At 41.2% G+C, this 27,993-nt stretch overlaps 1 protein-coding gene across 18 annotated transcripts; it reads left to right on the top strand.

Moving 5' to 3' along the window:
* The first annotated feature begins 43 nt into the window (after positions 1 to 43).
* On the top strand, positions 44 to 27,598 carry LOC124151157. 18 transcript variants are annotated; one of them, XM_048383038.1, is made up of 18 exons: positions 44 to 132; positions 3,120 to 3,205; positions 4,211 to 4,426; positions 5,064 to 5,183; positions 6,057 to 6,281; positions 7,386 to 7,610; positions 8,784 to 9,008; positions 10,181 to 10,405; positions 11,520 to 11,744; positions 15,468 to 15,692; positions 17,866 to 18,195; positions 18,530 to 18,635; positions 21,139 to 21,257; positions 21,592 to 21,816; positions 22,484 to 22,699; positions 23,868 to 24,092; positions 25,750 to 25,965; positions 27,151 to 27,598. In XM_048383038.1, the coding sequence occupies exons 2-18, from the start codon at positions 3,140 to 3,142 to the stop codon at positions 27,205 to 27,207; spliced, it is 3,246 nt and encodes a 1,081-aa protein (XP_048238995.1). In that variant the 5' UTR covers positions 44 to 132; positions 3,120 to 3,139; the 3' UTR covers positions 27,208 to 27,598. The 18 variants fall into 18 exon arrangements, with proteins under 18 accessions (XP_048238995.1, XP_048238982.1, XP_048238980.1 ...); XM_048383025.1 differs by having other exon boundaries at positions 18,530 to 18,754; positions 20,928 to 21,257; positions 22,580 to 22,699; XM_048383023.1 differs by having other exon boundaries at positions 18,530 to 18,754; positions 20,928 to 21,257.
* The last annotated feature ends 395 nt before the right edge of the window (positions 27,599 to 27,993 follow it).

Raw genomic sequence — 27,993 nt, 5'->3', positions numbered from 1 at the left:
TAGAATATATATGAGTTGATATGTTTGTCGTATAGGCGTGGTACTCGGTGCGTATATAACGTGCTGAGGATACTGATAGGGACACATCAACGTTGTTCATCCTCGCAACGAGCGGCACTGTCCACACGCAAGGTAGGTTGGCCGTAGTTGGACACGGTACGTTTTGTTTCTACCGATATTAAAACCGGTTATTTTCATTTTGTTCTTTTCCTCACAGGCAGTCTGGTTTTGTAATCTTAAGAATTTATTTCTTTTGATTCTGATTTGCAAATTGGGCATGTTTAGATTTTCATTATTAATTTCTGCAATTTTGTCATCTATATTTTGTGTTCCCATTATGTTCGGAAGTAGCCGTAGATATATTTGGATGTATTTAGATTTGGTAAAATCTAGCGCCGTAATATTTTCGATGACCATGCAATTCGGGCTAGAGTAACTCACAGAATTGCTGATTCAGCGAAAAATATGCTTGGCAAGCATCTTTTCAGGAATATTGTTGAATACTAATTATTTTCCGTTGATTAAAACAATAACATTAGCAATAAGGAATGAATAAATTTGTCATATCGGTCTAAAAATATCAAACAAATAATGTGTGACTGTTATCATGATGAGACGGAAGGCTAGAAAATTGGAGATAATAGTGTTTGTTGCTGGTAAAGAATAGTTTCCCCCCTATACACTTCGTTCAGTACATGTTCTGTTTAAATGCTGAATTATGTCAAATAGTTATTAATATTTCATTACCAAATGTGAATGAATACGTTGCCTAAAGTTTAAAACTCACTATAATGAAAGCGACGAAAACCTGTCCCTAAACATATGAAATTTCTGCTGAAAGCAGAGTCCACTGTACGATTCCAACGATATCAGGTGTTTAGGAATCACCATCAAATAGTGATGATATCAGGGATGATGGAGAAAATTAATTTACAAATATAAACACCATTCTACCATGAATTTGGAAATTACTCGTCTCTGATTGGTCAATCAGAGGCTATTAAATCACAATAAACCGGTTACTACAGTATTCAAAGGAAGTGTGGCAAACACGATAGAAAGAAAGAAAGAGAATATATTGACAACAGGGAGCTTGGAATTTGTCCCACCCCCCACCACCCTAATATATAGTTTGGCACATCCGATCAAAGACAAAAATGTATGTCTTGAAACGCTGTCTCAAACAGAGATCCCATATTCAGTCGAAACGCATTTTTGTCCACACGACCCTTATTCAGAGACTAAAAATATTTGTCTATGAAAATGTCCATGGCATTAGTATGCAATAGGATTCTACTGAATCAGCAGTATATATATATACATATCAACTGCGCGTGCTCAGACTACGTCTACATGACACACACTGGGCGTGATATATCCGTGACCGGTTCACATTGCTGTGCAGACTTGCTTCCTTTAGACATACAAGGGACCTAGGTTTGCGGGTTCGATTCCAAAGTTCACCAATATTACGTTTTTAAAGTTTGCCATCACCACGCTCGTGAGTTTCACCAAATTCACCACATCTGACAAGCCGCGCTGTAAGTAAAAAATACTTGGGTTAAACCAACCACCCTAACACACTTTCCGTGACCCCTGAAATGGAAAATTCCCAGAAACACTTAAACATGCCCCCACTAAGCCAGTGAAATTATGAAAGTATGAAAATATCGACAAACAGTTCATACCTCTACATTCTCTCGGCATTTACACACATTTTCCATGCTGCATAGAACACTGACGATATGGAGTTTACCATCTCATTAAAGTCAGATTTTAATTATCGCAGCGAGAACCGAGATCTGACCTCAAATAGAATGAAGATTTTATGCCATAATGATTTACAGCCTCAGTAGCCATTTTAGGGACAGTCGCTTCTTTTTTGTTTTCCACGTCTTGATGTGGCAGGTGCGCTGTGTGTAGCCTCAGCTGTCTTCACTGCCATGTCTGATGTTTTCATATTATTATCGATACCGCATTCGACGTAATAAGCGCCCAGGGCGCTCTAAAAATTAGGAATAGGGGGCTCTTATTAGAATATTATTTTGGTGAAAAAAACAGTGTTGAAAGATAAATTTCGTGGTTTATGCTGACAGCCTGAAATGTTTATGTACGACAGATATATTTTTCCAGAATTAAATTCCCCATAATTAAGGGGAGTGTGTATTATACGCGAATAAATAAGTCTTGTGTACATTGATCAATTGGAAGGGGTGCTAATTGGGATTGTTCACTAGCCAATATATTAGCAAATATCGCCATGGGCGCTTATTAGAGCGGGGCGGGACGTCGAATACAGTAATATTACAGCAAACTACGGTTATAACGAACTCAAAGGGACTACTAATTTTAGTACGTTATAACCGTAATTCGTTATAAGCATATATACAGCATAACTACAGCACATAGTCGGGAATAAAAAGTTAGTTCGTTATATCCGTTAGTTCGTTATAAGCGTGTTCGTTATAACCGTAGTTTACTGTGTTCTTATTTCATAACATTATCAATGATAATCAGTAAACAATATTAATTATAATAGTCTGTTCTTACATATTGTGATTGGCAGCCAAACTTCGTGAGCGTGTTAGTGCTGTATTCTAAAAAAGAATATCTTCTACGTAGATAAAAGCATCATCTTTCAGATAAAGTATCATCGACTAGGAAGATAATATATATTAGAATGTGTCACTCACTAATGCGCTTCCAAACGAAACAGTGGGAGGACTAAATATTTCAGATATTTGACACATTATTGTACAGGATGTGTTTCAAAATATTCTTTTTATTCAACCGAAAATTCTTTTTACCAATTTTAATAATTTTTCTCTTTCAGTATATTAAAACATTTCCGCTTTTATCTTGTTCTATGATTGATAAAATGGTTTTGTTAATATTTTGCACACTGGCATTTGAATACAGGAAATGATTCAGACCTCAGATTATAGTTCGGTGCGTTCCAGCTGTGTACATACAGACCCCGGGGGCTTGTATATGAGCTGTTGAAAACAGCCCCCCACCCCCCCACCCCCCCCCCCCCCCCCACCCCACCCTTCAGAATTCAAATGAATACATTTCAGAGAAAAAAAGCAAATCAAATTAATTTTTTTCTTCTTCTATAGGCAATTGAAATTCTATCACCATGATCGGGAGAAAAAGCATTGGGAAACAAGCAGGGATAAGCCTAGTCAGCGCTCTGGAGCCACAGGTACGTGAGAAGTGAGTGAGTGAGTTGGGTTTAACGCCGCTTTTAACAGTTTTCCAGTTATATCACGGCGTGTCAGCTTAATGTGGGAGGAAAGCCCGAAGTGATGCTGGTCTCAGACGTTTACCACTTCGGTGAAACCCACGAGCACGGGTATGGTGCTGACAAACCTAGAAACATAATCGGGGCGAACCGGGATTCGAACCCACAATCATAGGTTTCTGATGTGCCCAAGGGACGCAACTCTGCACAGCGAATCGCGGCGCCTTAGACGACTGGGCCACCCGTGCCCCCGGTACGTGAGAAGAGCTGTATCACATACACATGGGACATATATTGTACTGTCTGGAGCAACAAGTTTCGAGATAAAAAAATGTTGTTAACAGAATAATGTTCGTAGTGTATGGGTTAATCATATGTTTATTTCGGTAATATATATGTTGAAATGAGTAGCTGAAAACGAATTTGATTGCTGAAATGATGACACATTCCTCACTAAAATAACAACCTTTCTTGAAATCTCAATAGATTCGTCTAATAGCAGCGTATGAAACTCCCAAAAGAATCAGCCAGACCACAGGACTGGCTAGCTGAAATACTTGCCAGCCCTGACCAAAACCTGCCTGCCCACCAAATCATATGTTTCTCAGGATAATTTAATTAAAAATATGAAAACTGATTGCTTGTAGCATAAGCGCATCGCTAAATGTTAGGTTGTCTAAAAGCTAACGGGTTTTTTTTTGGTTACATTTTATCATTCATCTTTACATGTGAATTAATGCTTATCATCGAGAAATATTTAGAATATTTTCACCTATGAAATATAACCCGACCGTCGGGCAGGGGGATTTGATAATCTGACAGCCCGAGTTGAAATCAACCCGTCTCGGACGGTCGGGCAGGCAGGTATTTCGAACGCTGCTAATAGTAATAGTTTCTGATTGACAATTAACCATCCATTCCCTGTGTAGAGACATTCGGCAATTATAGATTTGAATTCTTATTCAGGATGCTGTTGAAGTTGCTATAGTAAAAGACGCCGTCGGGAATGTCGTGGTCGAGGAAATCAAGGGTGCTGGCTGTGGAATCAAATCAGCGCCTCAGGATGCCGTTGAAGTTGCCGTTGTGAAAGACATGAGCGGAAGAAAAAGCATTGGGAGGGTAGCTGGGAGGAGTATTGGAAAACGAGCTGGAATGAACCTGGTTAATGCTCTGGAACCACAGGTATGCAATGATAGCTATATGCACGCTCTGGACATCTTCCCGAGCCAAGGGAGTTAACTGACTATAAAAGTCCAGTTTCCACCCTTGTCAAACTAAGTTAGAATTCCTGAGCTCGACCGTAGCGCCACCAGTGGTTCTTGCGAGTTATGTCCCTTATAAGCCTCTCCTATGGACCAATCAGATTCCACCTCTCGTATCACTTGCATTTGTTTTAAACAAAATGGCGGCGCCCAGTCAAGACGATCTGATCGATACTCAAGATCTATATTGTGATAAAACGGGTCTTACATCCAGAAGTGTATCAAACCACGTGTATTGGCGGCCATTCGGTAAAAAAATACAAAGTTGAAAAAAAGGACAAATGTACACAATAAAGGTCATATATTTCGAATGAAGAATTAAATGTTACTAATAAAGGTCAAAATACAAAACAAACAGACGCCGGTTAAACAAATACAAAGTTGTAACGAAGGTCGAAAGTATTAATATTAATAGTCAAATGTTACGAAAAGACGTCATAAGAAAAGAAAGAACAATGTTTTCGAAAAAACGTCAGTGAGCACGAAAGGCCGTTGACAATAAAGAACGCCAGATGGCTTATGGAAATATAAAAAATTATTATTGAACTTTTATGCAGGATGCCGTTGAAGTTGCCGTTGTAAAGGACATCAGTGGAAGAAAAAGCATTGGGAGGGTAGCTGGAAGGAGTATTGGAAAACGTGCTGGAATGAACCTGGTCAATGCTCTTGAACCACAGGTATGTAATAATGGCTTAATCCACACCCTGGATGACAACCAGGTTTCTCTAGAACCACAGGTATGTAATAAATATAATAATAGCTATATACATGCACTGGATGACAACCTGGTTTCTATAGGACTTCAGGTATTTACGAACAGCTATACCACATACACATTTTTAATCTCGTGAAACCCCATTAATCTGGACGGTACTGTTCCTTGTAAAATCGTCTTGTTTAACAAGTGTTTGGATAAATGAGTGCTGGGTACGGAATTGTGTTCGCTGTACGTATAAAGTAATGGCCGTTTCTAACAGCAATATAGTAGAGCTTCTCCAGAACCACAGGTGCGGGAAAGAAGCTATAAAACCCTCTGTATTCTAACTGAGCCACTTGTGCAGGTGGTTACAGATTGTTCAATTTTGCCTGTCATTACTTCAGTTGTGTGCATGCTTCAAGCGGTTTTATTTTTCCCCGTATATCTTGCAATTAGACGGTTCATTAATTGGATAAAACGATCCTCCTCGGTTTTGTTTAAAAAAAATGTAAAACTCTCGCTCAGGGTTTTACGTTTTTTTAAACAAAATATCGGAGAAACTTCAAAGCTCACACTGGGTTGAAATAACTATAATCGTGTACAACAGTCTTACACATTTCCAAAGAAGATCCAGGTAAGCAACCCATACCTGTCGCACGAGGTGACTTACTGGATCAGTGGACCTGGTTTTATGCATGTCACCGTATGCCAAATGCACAGATCAATGTTCTTGTTGTCATGGCATCCTTCCTCTTACTAGATGTATGCAACGTATTTTTTAATTGTCCCATATTAAATCCATCCATGTATTGCCAATGGAAAGACATACAATTATTATTGAACTTTTATGCAGGATGCCGTTGAAGTGACCGTTGTAAAGGATGCAGTAGGAAATGTTGCTGTCGAGGAGATCACTGTTGCTGGCGTAAAAGGATGTGGAATCAAATCAGCGCCACAAGATGCCGTTGAAGTTGCCGTTGTAAAGGACATCGGTGGAAGAAAAAGCATTGGGAGGGTAGCTGGGAGGAGTATTGGAAAACGTGCTGGAATGAACCTGGTCAACGCTCTGGAACCACAGGTATGTACTAATTGCTATATCCACACCATGGACGACAGCCGTGTTTCTCAAGAACCACATAAAGTACAGGTATGTGGTAATAAACTGTATCCATGCACTGAACGGCAACCAGCTTTTTATAGAACCACAGGTATATACTAAACATAGCTATATGTATGCCCTGTACGACAATCGGATTTCTCTAGAAGCACAGGTATGTGATGACAGGTATATCCACGCTCTTAGAAGACAATCAGACTTCTCAAGAACCACAGATTTGAGATAATAAGTATATCCACATTTGGGAAGGACAACCGGGTTTCTCTGGAACCACAGGTATGTAATAATAGCTATATCCACGTTCTGGGTAACAACCTGGTTTCTATAGGACTTCAGGTATTTACGAACAGCTATACCACATACCAATTTACAATCTCGTGAAACCCCATTAATCTGGACGGTACTGTTCCTTGTAAAATCGTCTTGTTTAACAAGTGTTTGGATAAATGAGTGCTAGGTACGGAATTGTGTTCGCTGTACGTATAAAGTAATGGCCGTTTCTAACAGCAATATAGTAGAGCTTCTCCAGAACCACAGGTGCGGGAAAGACGCTATAAAACCCTCTGTATTCTAACTTGTGCAGATGGTGACAGGTTGTTCAATTTTGCCTGTCATGACTTCAGTTGTGTGCATGCTTCAAGCGGTTTTATTTTTTCCGGTATATCTTGCAATACGACGGTTCATTAATTGGATAAAACGATCCTCCTCGGTTTTGTTGAAAAATGTAAAACTCTCGCTCAGGGTTTTCCATTGTTTAAAACAAAATATCGGAGTAACTTCAAAGCTCACACTGGGTTGAAATTACTTTAATCGTTTACAACAGTCTTACACGTTTCCAAAGAAGATCCAGGTAAGCAACCCATACCTGTCGCACGAGGTGACTTACTGCATCAGCGGACCTGGTTTTATGCATGTCACCGTATGCCAAATGCACAGATCAATTTTCTGTTGTCAATGGCATCCTTCCTCTTACTAGATGTATGCGGCGTATATTAATTGTCCCATATTAAATCCATCCATGTTGCCAATGGAAAGACATACAATTATTATTGAACTTTTATGCAGGATGCCGTTGAAGTTACCGTTGTCAAGGATGCAGTAGGAAATGTTGCTGTCGAGGAGATCACTGTTGCTGGCGTAAAAGGATGTGGAATCAAATCAGCGCCACAAGATGCCGTTGAAGTTGCCGTTGTAAAGGACATCGGTGGAAGAAAAAGCATTGGGAGGGTAGCTGGAAGGAGTATTGGAAAACGTGCTGGAATGAACCTGGTCAATGCTCTGGAACCACAGGTATGTACTAATAGCTTTGTCCACACTCTGAACGACAGCCGTGTTTCTCTAGAACCACATAAAGTACAGGTATGTGATAATAAACTGTATCCATGCACTGAACGGCAACCATCTTTTTATAGAACCACAGGTATGTGATAATAGCTATATCCACGTTTAGAACGGCAACCAGGTTTTTATAGAACCACAGGTATATACTATAAATAGCTATATGTATGCCCTGGATGACAATCAGATTTCTCTAGAAGCACAGGTATGTGATGATAGGTATATCCACGCTCTGAGAAGACAATCAGACTTCTCTAGAACCACAGATTTGAGATAATAAATATATCCACATTTGGGAAAGACAATTGGGTTTCTCTGGAACCACAGGTATGTAATAAATATAATAATAGCTATATCCACGTTCTGGATGACAACCTGGTTTCTATAGGACTTCAGGTATTTACTTACAGCTGTACCACATACCAATTTACAATCTCGTGAAACCCCATTAATCTGGACGGTACTGTTCCTTGTAAAACCGTCTTGTTTTAGAAGTGTTTGGATAAATGAGTGCTAGGTACGGAATTGTGTTCGCTGTACGTATAAAGTAATGGCCGTTTCTAACAGCAATATAGTAGAGCTTCTCCAGAACCACAGGTGCGGGAAAGACGCTATAAAACCCTCTGTATTCTAACTTGTGCAGATGGTGACAGGTTGTTCAATTTTGCCTGTCATGACTTCAGTTGTGTGCATGCTTCAAGCGGTTTTATTTTTTCCGGTATATCTTGCAATAAGACGGTTCATAAATTGGATAAAACGATCCTCCTCGGTTTTGTTGAAAAATGTAAAACTCTCGCTCAGGGTTTTCCATTGTTTAAAACAAAATATCGGAGTAACTTCAAAGCTCACACTGGGTTGAAATTACTATAATCGTTTACAACAGTCTTACACGTTTCCAAAGAAGATCCGGGTAAGCAACCCATACCTGTCGCACGAGGTGACTTACTGCATCAGCGGACCTGGTTTTATGCATGTCATCGTATGCCAAATGCACAGATCAATTTTCTGTTGTCAATGGCATCCTTCCTCTTACTAGATGTATGCGGCGTATATTAATTGTCCCATATTAAATCCATCCATGTTGCCAATGGAAAGACATACAATTATTATTGAACTTTTATGCAGGATGCCGTTGAAGTGACCGTTGTAAAGGATGTAGTAGGAAATGTTGCTGTCGAGGAGATCACTGTTGCTGGCGTAAAAGGATGTGGAATCAAATCAGCGCCACAAGATGCCGTTGAAGTTGCCGTTGTAAAGGACATCGGTGGAAGAAAAAGCATTGGGAGGGTAGCTGGAAGGAGTATTGGAAAACGTGCTGGAATGAACCTGGTCAATGCTCTGGAACCACAGGTATGTACTAATAGCTTTGTCCACACTCTGAACGACAGCCGTGTTTCTCTAGAACCACATAAAGTACAGGTATGTGGTAATAAACTGTATCCATGCACTGAACGGCAACTAGCTTCTTATAGAACCACAGGTATGTGATAATAGCTATATCCACGTTTAGAACGGCAACCAGGTTTTTATAGAACCACAGGTATACTATAAATAGCTATATGTATGCCCTGGATGACAATCGGATTTCTCTAGAAGCACAGGTATGTGATGATAGGTATATCCACGCTCTGAGAAGACAATCAGACTTCTCTAGAACCACAGATTTGAGATACTAAATATATCCACATTTGGGAAAGACAATTGGGTTTCTCTGGAACCACAGGTATGTAATAAATATAATAATAGCTATATCCACGTTCTGGATGACAACCTGGTTTCTATAGGACTTCAGGTATTTACTTACAGCTGTACCACATACCAATTTACAATCTCGTGAAACCCCATTAATCTGGACGGTACTGTTCCTTGTAAAATCGTCTTGTTTTACAAGTGTTTGGATAAATGAGTGCTAGGTACGGAATTGTGTTCGATGTACGTATAAAGTAATGACCGTTTCTAACAGCAATATAGTAGAGCTTCTCCAGAACCACAGGTGTGGGAAAGAAGCTATAAAACCCTCTGTTTTCTAACTGAGCCATTTGTGCAGGTGGTGACAGGTTGCTCATCTTTGCATGTCATGACTTCAGTTGTGTGCATGCTTCACGTGGTCTTATTTTTTCCGGTATTTCTTGCATTTGGACGGTTCATAAGTTGGATAAAACGATCCTCCTCGGTTTTGTTGAAAAATGTAAAACTCTCGCTCAGGGTTTCAATTTTTTAAAACAAAATATCGGAATTACTTCAAAGCTCACACTGGGTTGAAATTACTATAATCGTGTACAACAGTCTTACACATTTCCCAAGAAGATCCAGGTAAGCAACCCATACCTGTCGCACGAGGTGACTTACTGCATCAGCGGACCTGGTTTTATGCATGTCATCGTATGCCAAATGCACAGATCAATGTTCTTGTTGTCAATGGCATCCTTCCTCTTACTAGATGTATTTTAATTGTCCCATATTAAATCCATCCATGTATTGCCAATAGAAAGACATACAATTATTATTGAACTTTTATGCAGGATGCCGTTGAAGTTACCGTTTTAAAGGAAGTAGTGGGAAATGTTGCTGTCGAGGAGATCACTGTTGCTGGCGTGAAAGGATGTGGAATCAAATCAGCGCCACAAGATGCCGTTGAAGTTGCCGTTGTAAAGGACATCGGTGGAAGAAAAAGCATTGGGAGGGTAGCTGGAAGGAGTATTGGAAAACGTGCTGGAATGAACCTGGTCAATGCTCTGGAACCACAGGTATGTACTAATAGCTTAATCAACACCATGGGCGAGAGCCGTGTTTCTCTAGAACCACATAAAGTACAGATATGTGATAATAAACTGTATCCATGCACTGAACGGCAACCAGCTTTTTATAGATCCACAGGTATATACTATAAATAGCTATATGTATGCCCTGGACGACAATCGGATTTCTCTAGAAGCACAGGTATGTGATGATAGGTATATCCACGCTCTTAGAAGACAATCAGACTTCTCTAGAACCACAGATTTGAGATAATAAGTATATCCACCTTTGGGAAAGACAATTGGGTTTCTCTGGAACCACAGGTTTGTAATAAATATAATAATAGCTATATCCACGTTCTGGATGACAACCTGGTTTCTATAGGACCACAGGTATTTACTTACAGCTATACCAAATACCAATTTACAATCTCGTGAAACTCCATTAATCTGGACGGTACTGTTCCTTGTAAAATCGTCTTGTTTAACAAGTGTTTGGATAAATGAGTGCTGGGTACGGAATTGTGTTCGCTGTACGTATAAAGTAATGGCCGTTTCTAACAGCAATATAGTAGAGCTTCTCCAGAACCACAGGTGCGGGAAAGAAGCTTTAAAACCCTATATATTCTAACTTGTGCAGATGGTGACAGGTTGTTCAATTTTGCCTGTCATGACTTCAGTTGTGTGCATGCTTCAAGCGGTTTTAATTTCCCCCGTATATCTTGCAATAAGACGGTTTATAAATTGGATAAAACGATCCTCCTCGGTTTTGTTGAAAATGTAAAACTCTTGCTCAGGGTTTTCCATTTTTTAAAACAAAATATCGGAGTGACTTCAAAGCTCACACTGGGTTGAAATTACTATAATCGTTTACAACAGTCTTACACATTTCCAAAGAAGATCCAGGTAAGCAACCCATACCTGTCGCACGAGGTGACTTACTGCATCAGCGGACCTGGTTTTATGCATGTCACCGTATGCCAAATGCACAGATCAATTTTCTGTTGTCAATGGCATCCTTCCTCTTACTAGATGTATGCGGCGTATATTAATTGTCCCATATTAAATCCATCCATGTATTGCCAATGGAAAGACATACAATTATTATTGAACTTTTATGCAGGATGCCGTTGAAGTGACCGTTGTAAAGGATGCAGTAGGAAATGTTGCTGTCGAGGAGATCACTGTTGCTGGCGTAAAAGGATGTGGAATCAAATCAGCGCCACAAGATGCCGTTGAAGTTGCCGTTGTAAAGGACATCGGTGGAAGAAAAAGCATTGGGAGGGTAGCTGGAAGGAGTATTGGAAAACGTGCTGGAATGAGTCTGGTCAATGCTCTGGAACCACAGGTATGTACTAATAGCTTTGTCCACACTCTGAACGACAGCCGTGTTTCTCTAGAACCACATAAAGTACAGGTATGTGATAATAAACTGTATCCATGCACTGAACGGCAACCATCTTTTTATAGAACCACAGGTATGTGATAATAGCTATATCCACGTTTAGAACGGCAACCAGGTTTTTATAGAACCACAGGTATATACTATACATAGCTATATGTATGCCCTGGACGACAATCAGATTTCTCTAGAAGCACAGGTATGTGGTGATAGGTATATCCACGCTCTGAGAAGACAATCAGACTTCTCTAGAACCATATATCTGAGAAATTAAGTATATCGTCATTTTGGAAAGGCAACCGAATTTCTCTGGAACCACAGGTATGTAATAATAGCTATATCCACGTTCTGGATGACAACCTGGTTTCTATAGGACCACAGGTATTTACCTACAGCTGTACCACATACCAATTTAAAATCTCGTGAAACCCCATTAATCTGGACGGTACTGTTCCTTGTAAAATCGTCTTGTTTTACAAGTGTTTGGATAAATGAGTGCTGGGTAAGGAATTGTGTTCGCTGTACGTATAAAGTAATGGCCGTTTCTAACAGCAATATAGTAGAGCTTCTCCAGAACCACAGGTGTTGGAAATAAGCTATAAAACCCTCTGTTTTCTAACTGAGCCATTTGTGCAGGTGGTGACAGGTTGCTCAACTTTGCCTGTCATGACTTCAGTTGTGTGCATGCTTCACGTGGTCTTATTTTTTCCGGTATATCTTGCATTTGGACGGTTCATAAGTTGGAAAAAACGATCCTCCTCGCTTTTGTTGAAAAATGTTAAACTCTTGCTCAGGATTTTCCATTTTTTAAAACAAAATATCGGAGTAACTTCAAAGCGCACACTGGGTTGAAATTACTATAATCGTGTACAACAGTCTTACACATTTCCCAAGAAGATCCAGGTAAGCAACCCATACTTGTCGCACGAGGTGACTACTTTGGTCAGCGGACCTGGTTTTATGCATGTCACCGTATGCCAAATGCACAGATCAATGTTCTTGTTGTCAATGGCATCCTTCCTCTTACTAGATGTATGCGACGTATTTTAATTGTCCCATATTAAATCCATCCATGTATTGCCAATGGAAAGGCATACAATTATTATTGAACTTTTTATGCAGGATGTACGTGTGTGTTTGTGTGTGTGGCTGCTTGTACTAGTCCGGACTGATGCCGATTCATAGTGCTAGCTCACTGAGATACCATGGCGCAGTTTAACATGAATACCCCGCTCAGACACAGTATACTGACTCCGAGCCGACCAGTCCTTGTTTTAGCCCCTTAATGCCGAGCGCCAGAAAGGGTAACAACAAGTACCATTTTTTAACGTCTTTTGGTATGACGCGAACCCCGGACCTTCCGCACTCTGGGCAGACGCTCTACCATTAGACCACGGAGGCGGTCGGTTTTGAATAGAAGCTATATATCACATACAAATTATAAGGTCAACAAAAGTCTGTAATTCCAGACGTTGCTGGGAAGGGAGCTATATCAGCTCTGCATGTTCACGTTTGTAACAGCATACGTCAATATTAACGACGTTTCACCACATATAAGAAAACTTAAAAACATATGTCATGTGATGTCGACTGCCCACATGATTGCAGAACATTTTGTGTCATCAGAATTTGATAGATTGTGGATTGGGTGACGCCTCGATATCGCCATCGCACGTCAAGGCTCACACCGAGTTGTGATAACAATAATCGTTTTCTACATCTCACACATTTCCCAAATCCGACTCAATCCCCCCTTAAGATCCGGGTTAGAATATATCCTCAGTAACCCATGCCTTTCGTACGAGGCGACTAACTGGATCAGGTGATCAGGGTTGCTGATTTGGTTGATGTCAAATGTATACAACGATGCGCTTGTGGTTACTCAATGGACAGTCTTGGCCCAGACTCGATTTCTTACAGACTGCCGTCATAAAGCTGGAATACAGCTAAGTGCGGCGTTAAGCTTTTACACAAGACAACATTTACTGAAGCATTTCTTTCCGTCATTAAGGCAGTTATGTTTCCGTCAGGAAGGCGGTGTTGCTTCTATCAGTAAGACAGTGTTGTTTCCGTCAAAGACATGGTTATATTTCCACTAGTAAGGCAACGCTGTTTCGTCAGTAAGACAGTGTTGTTTCCGTCAGTAACACAGTGTTGTTTCCGTCAAAGACAGTATTATTTCCGTCAGTAAAGCAGCATTGTTTCCGTCAGTAAGACAGTGTTGTTTCCGTCAGTAAGACGGTGTTGTTTCCTTCAGTAAGACATTGTTGTTTTCGTCAGTAAGACAGTGTTGTTTCCGTGAGTAACACAGTGTTGTTTCCGTCAAAGACAGTATTATTTCCGTCAGTTAAGCAGCATTGTTTCCGTCAGTAACACAGTGTTGTTTCCGTCAGTAAGACATTGTTGTATCGTCAGTAAGACATTGTTGTATCGTCAGTAAGACAGTGTTGTTTCCGTCAGTAAGACAGTGTTGTTTCCGTGAGTAAGACAGTGTTGTTTCCGTCAGTAAGACAGTGTTGTTTCCTTCAGTAAGACATTGTTGTTTCCGTCAGTAAGACAGTGTTGTTTCCGTGAGTAACACAGTGTTGTTTCCGCAAGTAAGACATTGTTGTTTCCGTGAGTAAGACAGTGTTGTTTCCGTCAGTAACACAGTGTTGTTTCCGTCAGTTAAGCAGCATTGTTTCCGCCAGTAAGACACTGTTGTTTCCGCCAGTAAGACAGTGTTGTTTCCGTCAGTAAGACATTGTTGTTTCCGTGAGTAAGACATTGTTGTTTCCGTCAGTAAGACATTGTTGTTTCCGCCAGTAAGACAGTGTTGTTTCCGTCAGTTAAGCAGCATTGTTTCCGTGAGTAAGACATTGTTGTTTCCGCCAGTAAGACAGTGTTGTTTCCGTCAGTAAGACATTGTTGTTTCCGTGAGTAAAACATTGTTGTTTCCGTCAGTAAGACATTGTTGTTTCCGTGAGTAAGACATTGTTGTTTCCGTCAGTAAGACATTGTTGTTTCCGTCAGTAAGACAGTTTTGTTTCCTTCAGTAAGACATTGTTGTTTTCGTGAGTAAAACATTGTTGTTTCCGTGAGTAAGACATTGTTGTTTCCGTCAGTAAGGCAGTGTTGTTTCCGTCAGTAAGACATTGTTGTTTCCTTCAGTAAGACATTGTTGTTTTCGTCAGTAAGACAGTGTTGTTTCCGTCAGTAAGACAGTTTTGTTTCCTTCAGTAAGACATTGTTGTTTTCGTCAGTAAGACAGTGTTGTTTTCGTCAGTAAGACAGTGTTGTTTCCGTCAAAGACAGTATTATTTCCGTCAGTTAAGCAGCATTGTTTTCGTCAGTAAGACAGTGTTGTTTCCGTCAGTAAGACAGTGTTGTTTCCGTCAGTAAGGCAGGGACTATATTTAATCATGTCTGATTTCATCGGTACGGCAGCAGTGAGACACACCGGAAGTTGTTACGTAGTGGAAACAAGCCACCTTTCGGGCTATACAAAATGCGTGTTTTTTCAGTCGGTAGTGTGTGTCGAACGTGAGCAGTGGGCGACGTTTTTACCGTTGAAATGAAATTCCTGTCAATAATATCAATGTACGCAACGTATATTAATTGTCCCAAATTAAGTCTAACCATGTATTGCCAATAGAAAGACATAAAAAAATGTATGGAACCTTTATACAGGATGCCGTTGAGGTTACCGTTGTCAAGGATGCAGTGGGAAATGTTGCTGTCGAGGAGATCACTGTTGCTGGCGTGAAAGGATGTGGAATCAAATCAGCGCCACAAGATGCCGTTGAAGTTGCCGTTGTAAAGGACATCGGTGGAAGAAAAAGCATTGGGAGGGTAGCTGGGAAGAGTATTGGAAAACGTGCTGGAATGAACCTGGTCAATGCTCTGGAACCACAGGTATGTACTGACAGCTATATCCACACCCTGGACGACAACCGGGTTTCTCAAGAACCACGGGTATGTGATAATAGGTATATCCACTTTCTGAGAAGATAAGCAGACGTCTCTGGCACAGCAGGTTTGTGACAACCTGTCTGGCAGACAGCCGGGTTTCTTTGGAACCTCAAGTATGTGATACTACGTACACTCTTCAAAAAAAGGAAACGACAGGTAGATTGTTAGTAAATTTATTGTACCTTATAAAGTCGATATATTTAATTTAATATCATATAAGAAATTTTGGAGCTCGATAGTCACATGTAGTCGTTGTTCAAAGGCATTGAAAACTGGTCATTGTCATGTCACATAAGGCCACAAGGTTGCGCTAAACTCAGTATCTCCTGTGACCGCCCCGGGCAGCAATCACGGCTCTGCATCTCCTCGGCACTGACTGGATAAGTGTACGATTTCTGTCCTGCGGTGAGGTCTGACGTTGACGTACACGTAAATCGAGTTGATCCCAGAGGTGTTCGATTGGGTTGAGATCTGGAGATCTCGACGGCCAGGGCAAAACGTTGTTGTTGATATTATGAAGGTAGTCTACCGTGACACTAGCTGTGTGCGGTGGAGTATTGTCTTGTTGAAACAGCTCCCTCTGGCGGTCAATGATTGGAAGAAGGTGAGGTTAAGGAATTTGATTCATGTAGTGTTTTTGCTGTCAAATTTCCCTTAACCACAATCAAGTCATATCTCGTGGTGTAGGATATACCTCCCATACCATGACACCACCGCCACCGAATCTGTCCAATTCACGTACACAATGAAGGGCAAAACGCTCATTTCGACGACGATAAACACATTGTCTTCTATCTCGCCGGTGAAGAAGAAATCCTGATTTATCGCCGAACCACACTCGTCTGCAGTTTCTCAAATTCCAAGGTTGTAAGGAATGGCACCAACGCAATCGTTGCTGTCGATGGATCTGTGTGCAAAACAAGGAATATAACTGGTCTTCTGGGTCGGATTCCAGCCTCGCGAAGATGGTTCCTGACAGTCTGGTCTGATATTCTCCTTAAACCAGGGATGCTTCATGCAGTCTCCGAAGCTGTGGCATTGCGATGACATAGGTGGAACAGTCGAATGTAGGGATCCTGTGCAGGGGTGGTAACTCTTGGTCGGCCGGTTCTTGGGCGGTCTGCACTGGAATTGAACTGTGTGTATCGGTCCCAAAGGCGGCAAATGGTGCTGTGGTGGACGTTGAAGTGGCGTGCAACAGAAGACTGCCATTCCCCTCTTTGGATACATCCTATGGCGATGTTCCGATCGGCATCGCTGAGTCTCGGCATTTTCGGACTTGAAAATTGTTGACAGTTGAATGACAAATTATTGGCTTATGCTTTCCTTTCTATAGCCACTACCACGAGTTATGAATACCATAACTTGCACGCACATTTTGCTTTACTGTTTTCCTCCATGAAATTTTTGAACAAGTGTGAAAACAATGCCGTTTAAGACATTGGAAAACGACAATGGCCGCGTTTTGTCGCACCGTTTGTCGAATATTAGGCTAGCAACATTTTCCAATAAGATATATCCAATTAATATACCAGTTTGTTTGTGTAGTCAGGTTAAATGAACTCTTTTTGAAGAGTGTATGTCCACGCTCTGAGAAGACAACCTGGTTTCAATGGGACCACAAGTATTTAAGTAATAGCAATACCACATACAATTGTGACGGTACTGTCACTTATAACATCGTCCTGATTAACAGTAAGTTTCAGGATTAATTAGTGCTGAATAAGGAGTTGTGTTCGCTATACGTGTAAATACAGGACGTTTTTAACTGCAATATAGAGGAGCTTCTCCAGAACCACAGGTATGGGATAGAAGCTATATATCACACACAAAGTAAAAGGTCAGCAAAAGTCTGTAATTCCGGACGTTGCCTGGAGGGAGCAATATCAGCTCTGCATGTTGTCGTTTGTACCAGCACACGTCAGGAGTATTAACATTTCACCGTATATAATACAATTTAAAAATACGTCCTGTGACATCGACTGCCCAAATGATTGTGGAACATTTGTGTCATCAGAATTCGACAAGTTGATTGGGGTCGATTGGTGTTGTTTCACTCAGTAGGGCAAAGTTGTTTATTTTGTCAGTAAGGCAGAGTATTGTTTCCTTTTTACAGGATGCCATTGAAGTTGCCGTTCAAACGGATGTCGTGGGAAATGTCGCTGTCGAGGAGATCACTGTTGCTGGCGTGAAAGGATGTGGAATCAAATCAGCGCCTCAGGATGCTGTTGAAGTTGTAGTTGTCGAAGATGGCGTCAGGAATGTTGTAGTTGAGGAGATCAAGGGTGCCGGTATCAAATGCTGTGGAATCAAATCAGCGCCACAAGATGCCGTTGAAGTTGCCGTTGTAAAGGACATCGGTGGAAGAAAAAGCATTGGGAGGGTAGCTGGGAGGAGTATTGGAAAACGTGCTGGAATGAACCTGGTCAATGCTCTGGAAACACAGGTATGTACTAACAGCTATATTCACACCCTGGACGACAACTGGGTAAGGCAGGGACTATGTTTAATCATATCTGATTTCATCGGTACAGCAGCAGTTAGAGACACCGGAAGTTGTTACGTAGTGGAAACAAGCCACCTATCAGGCTATACAAAATGCATGTTTTGTCAGTCGGTAGTGTGTGCCGAACGTGAGCAGCGGGCGACGACTTTACCGTTGAAATGAAATTCCTGTCAATAATATCAATGTACGCAACGTATATTAATTGTCCCAAATTAAGTCTAACCATGTATTGCCAATAGAAAGACATAAAAAAATGTATGGAACCTTTATACAGGATGCCGTTGAGGTTACCGTTGTCAAGGATGCAGTGGGAAATGTTGCTGTCGAGGAGATCACTGTTGCTGGCGTGAAAGGATGTGGAATCAAATCAGCGCCACAAGATGCCGTTGAAGTTGCCGTTGTAAAGGACATCGGTGGAAGAAAAAGCATTGGGAGGGTAGCTGGGAAGAGTATTGGAAAACGTGCTGGAATGAACCTGGTCAATGCTCTGGAACCACAGGTATGTACTGACAGCTATATCCACACCCTGGACGACAACCGGGTTTCTCAAGAACCACGGGTATGTGATAATAGGTATATCCACTTTCTGAGAAGATAAGCAGACGTCTCTGGCACAGCAGGTTTGTGACAACCTGTCTGGCAGACAGCCGGGTTTCTCTGGAACCTCAAGTATGTGATACTACGTACACTCTTCAAAAAAAGGAAACGACAGGTAGATTGTTAGTAAATTTATTGTACCTTATAAAGTCGATATATTTAATTTAATATCATATAAGAAATTTTGGAGCTCGATAGTCACATGTAGTCGTTGTTCAAAGGCATTGAAAACTGGTCATTGTCATGTCACATAAGGCCACAAGGTTGCGCTAAACTCAGTATCTCCTGTGACCGCCCCGGGCAGCAATCACGGCTCTGCATCTCCTCGGCACTGACTGGATAAGTGTACGATTTCTGTCCTGCGGTGAGGTCTGACGTTGACGTACACGTAAATCGAGTTGATCCCAGAGGTGTTCGATTGGGTTGAGATCTGGAGATCTCGACGGCCAGGGCAAAACGTTGTTGTTGATATTATGAAGGTAGTCTACCGTGACACTAGCTGTGTGCGGTGGAGTATTGTCCTGTTGAAACAACTCCCTCTGGCGGTCAATGATTGGAAGAAGGTGAGGTTAAGGAATTTGATTCATGTAGTGTTTTTGCTGTCAAATTTCCCTTAACCACAATCAAGTCATATCTCGTGGTGTAGGATATACCTCCCATACCATGACACCACCGCCACCGAATCTGTCCAATTCACGTACACAATGAAGGGCAAAACGCTCATTTCGACGACGATAAACACATTGTCTTCTATCTCGCCGGTGAAGAAGAAATCCTGATTTATCGCCGAACCACACTCGTCTGCAGTTTCTCAAATTCCAAGGTTGTAAGGAATGGCACCAACGCAATCGTTGCTGTCGATGGATCTGTGTGCAAAACAAGGAATATAACTGGTCTTCTGGGTCGGATTCCAGCCTCGCGAAGATGGTTCCTGACAGTCTGGTCTGATATTCTCCTTAAACCAGGGATGCTTCATGCAGTCTCCGAAGCTGTGGCATTGCGATGACATAGGTGGAACAGTCGAATGTAGGGATCCTGTGCAGGGGTGGTAACTCTTGGTCGGCCGGTTCTTGGGCGGTCTGCACTGGAATTGAACTGTGTGTATCGGTCCCAAAGGCGGCAAATGGTGCTGTGGTGGACGTTGAAGTGGCGTGCAACAGAAGACTGCCATTCCCCTCTTTGGATACATCCTATGGCGATGTTCCGATCGGCATCGCTGAGTCTCGGCATTTTCGGACTTGAAAATTGTTGACAGTTGAATGACAAATTATTGGCTTATGCTTTCCTTTCTATAGCCACTACCACGAGTTATGAATACCATAACTTGCACGCACATTTTGCTTTACTGTTTTCCTCCATGAAATTTTTGAACAAGTGTGAAAACAATGCCGTTTAAGACATTGGAAATCGACAATGGCCGCGTTTTGTCGCACCGTTTGTCGAATATTAGGCTAGCAACATTTTCCAATAAGATATATCCAATTAATATACCAGTTTGTTTGTGTAGTCAGGTTAAATGAACTCTTTTTGAAGAGTGTATGTCCACGCTCTGAGAAGACAACCTGGTTTCAATGGGACCACAAGTATTTAAGTAATAGCAATACCACATACAATTGTGACGGTACTGTCACTTATAACATCGTCCTGATTAACAGTAAGTTTCAGGATTAATTAGTGCTGAATAAGGAGTTGTGTTCGCTATACGTGTAAATACAGGACGTTTTTAACTGCAATATAGAGGAGCTTCTCCAGAACCACAGGTATGGGATAGAAGCTATATATCACACACAAAGTAAAAGGTCAGCAAAAGTCTGTAATTCCGGACGTTGCCTGGAGGGAGCAATATCAGCTCTGCATGTTGTCGTTTGTACCAGCACACGTCAGGAGTATTAACATTTCACCGTATATAATACAATTTAAAAATACGTCCTGTGACATCGACTGCCCAAATGATTGTGGAACATTTGTGTCATCAGAATTCGACAAGTTGATTGGGGTCGATTGGTGTTGTTTCACTCAGTAGGGCAAAGTTGTTTATTTTGTCAGTAAGGCAGAGTATTGTTTCCTTTTTACAGGATGCCATTGAAGTTGCCGTTCAAACGGATGTCGTGGGAAATGTCGCTGTCGAGGAGATCACTGTTGCTGGCGTGAAAGGATGTGGAATCAAATCAGCGCCTCAGGATGCTGTTGAAGTTGTAGTTGTCGAAGATGGCGTCAGGAATGTTGTAGTTGAGGAGATCAAGGGTGCCGGTATCAAATGCTGTGGAATCAAATCAGCGCCACAAGATGCCGTTGAAGTTGCCGTTGTAAAGGACATCGGTGGAAGAAAAAGCATTGGGAGGGTAGCTGGGAGGAGTATTGGAAAACGTGCTGGAATGAACCTGGTCAATGCTCTGGAAACACAGGTATGTACTAACAGCTATATTCACACCCTGGACGACAACTGGGTAAGGCAGGGACTATGTTTAATCATATCTGATTTCATCGGTACAGCAGCAGTTAGAGACACCGGAAGTTGTTACGTAGTGGAAACAAGCCACCTATCAGGCTATACAAAATGCATGTTTTGTCAGTCGGTAGTGTGTGCCGAACGTGAGCAGCGGGCGACGACTTTACCGTTGAAATGAAATTCCTGTCAATAATATCAATGTACGCAACGTATATTAATTGTCCCAAATTAAGTCTAACCATGTATTGCCAATGGAAAGACATAAAAAAATGTATGGAACCTTTATACAGGATGCCGTTGAGGTTACCGTTATAAAGGATGAAGTGGAAAATGTTGCTGTCGAGGAGATCACTGTTGCTGGCGTGAAAGGATGTGGAATCAAATCAGCGCCACAAGATGCCGTTGAAGTTGCCGTTGTAAAGGACATTGGTGGAAGAAAAAGCATTGGGAGGGTAGCTGGGAGGAGTATTGGAAAACGTGCTGGAATGAACCTGGTCAATGCTCTGGAACCACAGGTACATCTTTTTCACACGCACATTGGGCATACTGTACAGCAAGTCTTATTAGATTCTGTATAGAGAAATAATGGAAAATGTACATTTGTACATTACCTGTAGATATGTAGACTATAGAAAAAATCACAAAAACAGAGTTTCCACAATTAAAAAGGTTTCATGGTGTTGCACAATAGTTAAGAAGCTAAGTTTACCACATTGGTCGCACAACATGTTGTTGTATAAAAAGTAAGCCCTTTAGGCTTCGAAACTTCAAGCGCCATAATGAATTGAAATTGTGGTACATTTTACATCTCTTGCATCCAGAAGATCTAGAAAACATGGAAGTTTAATCGTAATTTAGGAATCAGATTTCAAATCATGACAAACGTGTAAAGATTGACATGTTTCTTCCAATTATGCAGTGATAAATAATTTTATCGTGTGTCATACCTGCTTCAATAAGTACGATAAAGTTGGCATCCCACTTGCACATTTAACACTAAGAATGAGCCAAAGTATCAGGTGGTTGAAACAAACAATTTCCTGATTAAATATCCAACTTTCTTAATTTCTTTTGATAGATGTATGCATTTCATATTAATTATCCCAGATTGAAAATTAACCATACGTTTCCTGTTGGGGGGCATTAGCTATTATAGACTTATAAAGTTGAACTTTTATTCAGGATGCTGTCGAAGTTGCTATTATAAAGGATGCCGTGGGGAATGTCGTTGTTGAGGAGATCAAGGGCGCTGGCTGTGGAATCAAATCAGCGCCTCAGGATGCCGTTGAAGTTGCCGTTGTGAAGGACATCAGCGGAAGAAAAAGTGTTGGGAGGGTAGCTGGGAGGAGTATTGGAAAACGTGCTGGAATGAACCTGGTCAATGCTCTGGAACCACAGGTATGCCACATCCGCGTCCTGGTTGACAACCGGGATTCTCCAGAATCACATGTATGTGATAATAGCTATATCCACTCTCTGAACGACATCAGGATTTCTCTAGAACCAAATGCATGTAATGATAAAACAGGCTTGGAGTGAGTGAGTGAGTATGGTTTTACGCCGCTTTTAGCAATATTCCAGCAATATCACGGCGGGGGAAACCAGAAATGGGCTTCACACATTGTAATCATGTCGGGAATCGAACCCGGGTCTCGGCGCGACGAGCGAACGCTTTAACCACTAGGCTACCCGACCGCCCAAACAGGCTTGGAAGAATCTAGTCAATGCTGTGGAAGACAACCGAGTTTATCTATAACCACAGGTATGTAATAATAGCTATATCCACGCTCTGGATGACAACCTGGCTTCAATAGGACCACAGGTATTTGCTCACAGCTATACCACATAAAAAAAATAATCTCGTGAAACCTCGTTAATCTGGACGGTACTGTTCCTTGTAAAAATCGTCCTGTTTAAGAAGTTTCAGGATTAATGATCGTTGGGTAAGGAATGGTGTTCGCTGTACGTATAAATTAATGGCTATTTCGAATAGCAGAATAGTAGAGCTTCTCCAGAACCAAAGGTGTGGGAAAGAAGCTGTAAAACCCTATGTTTTCTAACTGAGCCACCGGGGCAGGTGATGACAGGTTGTTCAATTTTGCATGTCATGACTTCAGTTGTATGCATACTTCACGTTGTCTTATTTTTGCCAGTATTTCTTGCATTGAGACGGTTCATAACTTGGATAAAACGATCTTCCTCGGTTTTGTTGAAAATGTAAAACTCTCGCTCAGGGTTTAACATTTTTTTCAAACAAAATCTCAGAGTAACTTTAAGGCTCACACTTGGGTTGAAATTACTATAATCGTTTACTACATCTTACACATTTCCTAAGAAGATCCGGGTCACGAACCCACAACTGTCGCACGAGGTGACTTACTGGATCAGCTGACCTGGTTTTATGCAACGTGTCACCGTATGCCAAATGCAGAGATCGATGCTCTTGTTGTCCAAGGCATCCTTTCTCTTACTCGATGTACGCAACGTATATTAATGATCCCATATTAAATCCATCCATGTATTGCCAATGGAAAGACATAAAAAAAATTATTGAACATTTATACAGGATGCCGTTGAAGTTACCGTTGTCAAGGATGTAGTGGGAAATGTCGCTGTCGAGGAGATCACTGTTGCTGGCGTAAAAGGATGTGGAATCAAATCAGCGCCACAAGATGCCGTTGAAGTTGCCGTTGTAAAGGACATCGGTGGAAGAAAAAGCATTGGGAGGGTAGCTGGGAGGAGTATTGGAAAACGTGCTGGAATGAACCTGGTCAATGCTCTGGAACCACAGGTATGTACCAATAGCTATATCCATTCTCTGGATGACAACCTGGTTTCAATAGGACCACAGGTATTTACCTACAGCTATACCAAACATACCAATTTAAAATCTCGTGAAACCCCGTTAATCTGGACGGTACTGTTATGTAATGATAGCTGTATCCACGCCCTGGACGACAACCGAATTTCTCTAGAACCCCATGTGGTAATGGTAAAACAAGTTGGGACAAACCTAATTTACGCACTGGAAAACAAAGGATTTCTCTGGAACCGCATACATGTAATAATAGGTATATCCAGAATCTGGAAGACAACTGGGTTTCTCTAATGATAGCTATGTAATGATATCTATTTCCATGCTGTGAAAGACAACCGGACTTATCCGGAACCAAAGGTATGTGATAATAAGTATGTCCACGCCCTGGAGGACAACCGAATTTCTCGGTGGTAATGTGGTAATGGTAAAACAAGTTGGGAAGAACCTAATTTAGGCACTGGAAAACAAAGGATTTCTCTAGAACCGCATGCATGTAATAATCCGGAAGACAACTGGGTTTCTCTAATGTTAGCTATGTACTGATATCTATTTCCATGCTGTGAAAGACAACCGGACTTATCTGGAACCAAAGGTATGGTACAATAACTACACACACAAGAATCACCCTGATTAACAAATGTCTGGATTAACGATGCTGGATAGGGAATATTGTTATTAGTAGACGTATGTATATACATGTTCCTACCAGTAATCGTCCAAAGGCCGAGTGTGCGGACTAACAGGGTTAAGAATAATGCGATGTTACTGTGTCAGACAACCATTCATCCTAAACCATAGACTATAGGGCTTGCTTCATTGACACCAGAGCACTTGGTAAATATGACAACTTCAGGATACCCTCTGAATTGAAACAACTTTTATCTTTCTATGTTTAGAACAACTTATTTAGATTTAGGGTATTGAGTAATAAATCATGCTGCCTTCATACTTGTCAATCACATTATCACAAAGATAAAATGATGGTTTTGTTTCCGCGAGTTACGATGATGGAGGAGATGGCGGATGCTGGTAATTGTTGAAAAGACATCAAATTCACTAATATAATTAACCCAGATTGAATTTAATCCTGCATACTAATGGAAGACATATTGTGCAGAGCTCCAGATAAGCTGCGTATCTGCGTGAAATACGCATCAGAAATTCAGAAATACGCAGTAAAAAATAATCCAAGCGTATCAAATACGCAACGAACATTACAGATACGCTACAAAAATCAAACTTGTGCGTATCATCAAAATATTGTGAAGTAACCCTGCGTATTCGATTAGCAAATCAGCAACTTATTTTGAAATCATAAACGGGCATTCCGTCAACCTTGCCAAACTCCACGATGACAGTCACATCATGATCATTTGCCATCACACTTTCTTGTGGAAGTATCGTGGTATTTTTGAGTCCTATAAAGCTCTCGAACCCACACGACACCAGTTTGCAGGGACTAGATGAATAGTGTTTTTAAATATTTAACTTCAATACCCAGATGTGTAAAAACTAGTGGGTAACAGAAATTTGAATACGCAGATAGAATTACTGATACCCAATGATTTTAAAATGCATGCGTAAAATACCCACAACACCAAAAGCTTATCTGGAGCTCTGTTGTGTTCAGGACGCCGTTGAAGTCGCTGTTGTAGAAGTCACCACGGGCAATGTCATTGTTGAGGAGATCAAAGCTTCTTGCGTGAAAGGAGGCGGAATCATATCAGCGCCTCAGGATGCTGTTGAAGTTGTCGCTGTCAATGCTGTTGGAGATGTGGTTGTCAAGGAGTGTACATCGGTAGCACCACAGGGTGTTGGGATTGTGAAGACGGTTGAGGTGCCTCAGGTTGGTATACTGAATATTAAGACAGCCCTTCACGGCCGGGTACACACAGTATGTCTCTTCTTGTCAAATAACAAAGTGACCTGGCAAAGTTGAATGTTCCTGATAGAGTTGATTTTTAACTCCCGGCTGCGCTAATGTGACCTGACAAAGTTGAATGTTCCTGATAGAGTTGATATTTAACTCCCGGCTGCGCTAATGTGACCTGACAAAGTTGAATGTTCCTGATAGAGTTGAATTTTAACTCCCGGCTGCGCTAATGTGACCTGACAAAGTTGAATGTTCCTGATAGAGTTGATATTTAACTCCCGGCTGCGCTAATGTGACCTGACAAAGTTGAATGTTCCTGATAGAGTTGATTTTTAACTCCCGGCTGCGCTAATGTGACCTGACAAAGTTGAATGTTCCTGATAGAGTTGATATTTAACTCCCGGCTGCGCTAATGTGACCTGACAAAGTTGAATGTTCCTGATAGAGTTGATTTTTAACTCCCGGCTGCGCTAATGTGACCTGACAAAGTTGAATGTTCCTGATAGAGTTGATATTTAACTCCCGGCTGCGCTAATGTGACCTGACAAAGATGAATGTTCCTGATAGAGTTGATATTTAACTCCCGGCTGCGCTAATGTGACCTGACAAAGTTGAATGTTCCTGATAGAGTTGATTTTTAACTCCCGGCTGCGCTAATGTGACCTGACAAAGTTGAATGTTTCTGATAGAGTTGATATTTAACTCCCGGCTGCGCTAATGTGACCTGACAAAGTTGAATGTTCCTGATAGAGTTGATATTTAACTCCCGGCTGCGCTAATGTGACCTGACAAAGATGAATGTTCCTGATAGAGTTGATATTTAACTCCCGGCTGCGCTAATGTGACCTGACAAAGTTGAATGTTCCTGATAGAGTGATTTTTAACTCCCGGCTGCGCTAATGTGACCTGACAAAGTTGAATGTTCCTGATAGAGTTGATTTTTAACTCCCGGCTGCGCTAATGTGACCTGACAAAGTTGAATGTTCCTGATAGAGTTGATTTTTAACTCCCGGCTGCGCTAATGTGACCTGACAAAGTTGAATGTTCCTGATAGAGTTGATTTTTAACGGCTGCGCTAATGTCTCGAATTTAGGAACATGAACAGTTCTCATGTGCGTGGTGTCATAATATATACAACTTTAAAAAAAATATTTTCAGGGCATTGGACACGCAGCTGACCAAAGTGGTCCACCCGTGGTATACACACTGGAATGATGGACGAACTGACACCCCGGGGGGACTGCCCCAACGCACGGGGAATCGATCTATATCTCCACGCTGTTACGATAACCTCCACCAAAATTATGCATAGCTTGTTTGACGTCAGATCGTTTATAAGTTTTTATTCATACAGGTAGCCGAGTGCCCACGCCAGTCAAGAACAACACTGTACGTTTTATGTTTGTGTGATTGTATGACCTATTTGTTGGTCAATAGAAGCCGTTATCAGCCGGCATTTTCTGGCAGTTAAGGGGAACAACATGGACACTGCAAAACTACTCTGATATATAAGTACAATTCATGCTTCTAAATTTTATTTTGAAGGAACTGTAATTATGATTCACGCTATATCGCAATAAACTCACAGATCACGGTGTTGGTTTTAGTACTGTGTAATGAATTTAGCAGCGGTTAAACCTAAGTTTTTCTCTTATGGTTAAGGGGCTTGCTGAGCCATTTAATATCCAAAACCGACTTCCACAGGAGATGTCACTTGCAAAAGATCGATATAGTTCAGAGGAGATATACCCCTTCTGAACATGCATGGTGGATTGACAAAAGCATAAGCTTGAGGTTTAAAAGGTATTCTATTTTACACGACCTTTAACTTGATTCATTTCTGCATAACAGTCAAGTCATCGGACTATGGTTAGACTTAACGATGGACTGTTTTTAAAAAAATAATATGTTTGAATACAAGGGTGAAAAGTAGGCGATTTACATGTAGCTCACTCTGTATTCAGAACAGCTTTCTCTTCAATGGAATCCCTTTTTCGGTTG

Source organism: Haliotis rufescens, unplaced genomic scaffold (assembly GCF_023055435.1).
Source record: "Haliotis rufescens isolate VD_foot unplaced genomic scaffold, xgHalRufe1.0.p SCAF_43, whole genome shotgun sequence".
NCBI lineage: Eukaryota > Metazoa > Mollusca > Gastropoda > Lepetellida > Haliotidae > Haliotis > Haliotis rufescens.
This window is presented reverse-complemented; position numbering and strand designations above follow the sequence as displayed.

What these genes read in the sequence shown, in the direction of transcription:
- LOC124151157 (XM_048383023.1), top strand. Translation starts at nt 3,140, where the DNA reads ATGATCGGGAGAAAAAGCATTGGGAAACAAGCAGGGATAAGCCTAGTC. An exon ending in TCAGCGCTCTGGAGCCACAG is followed by an intron (nt 3,206 to 4,210) that starts GTACGTGAGAAG and finishes ATTCTTATTCAG; the next exon opens with GATGCTGTTGAAGTTGCTAT. An exon ending in TCAATGCTCTGGAACCACAG is followed by an intron (nt 10,406 to 11,519) that starts GTATGTACTAAT and finishes ACTTTTATGCAG; the next exon opens with GATGCCGTTGAAGTGACCGT.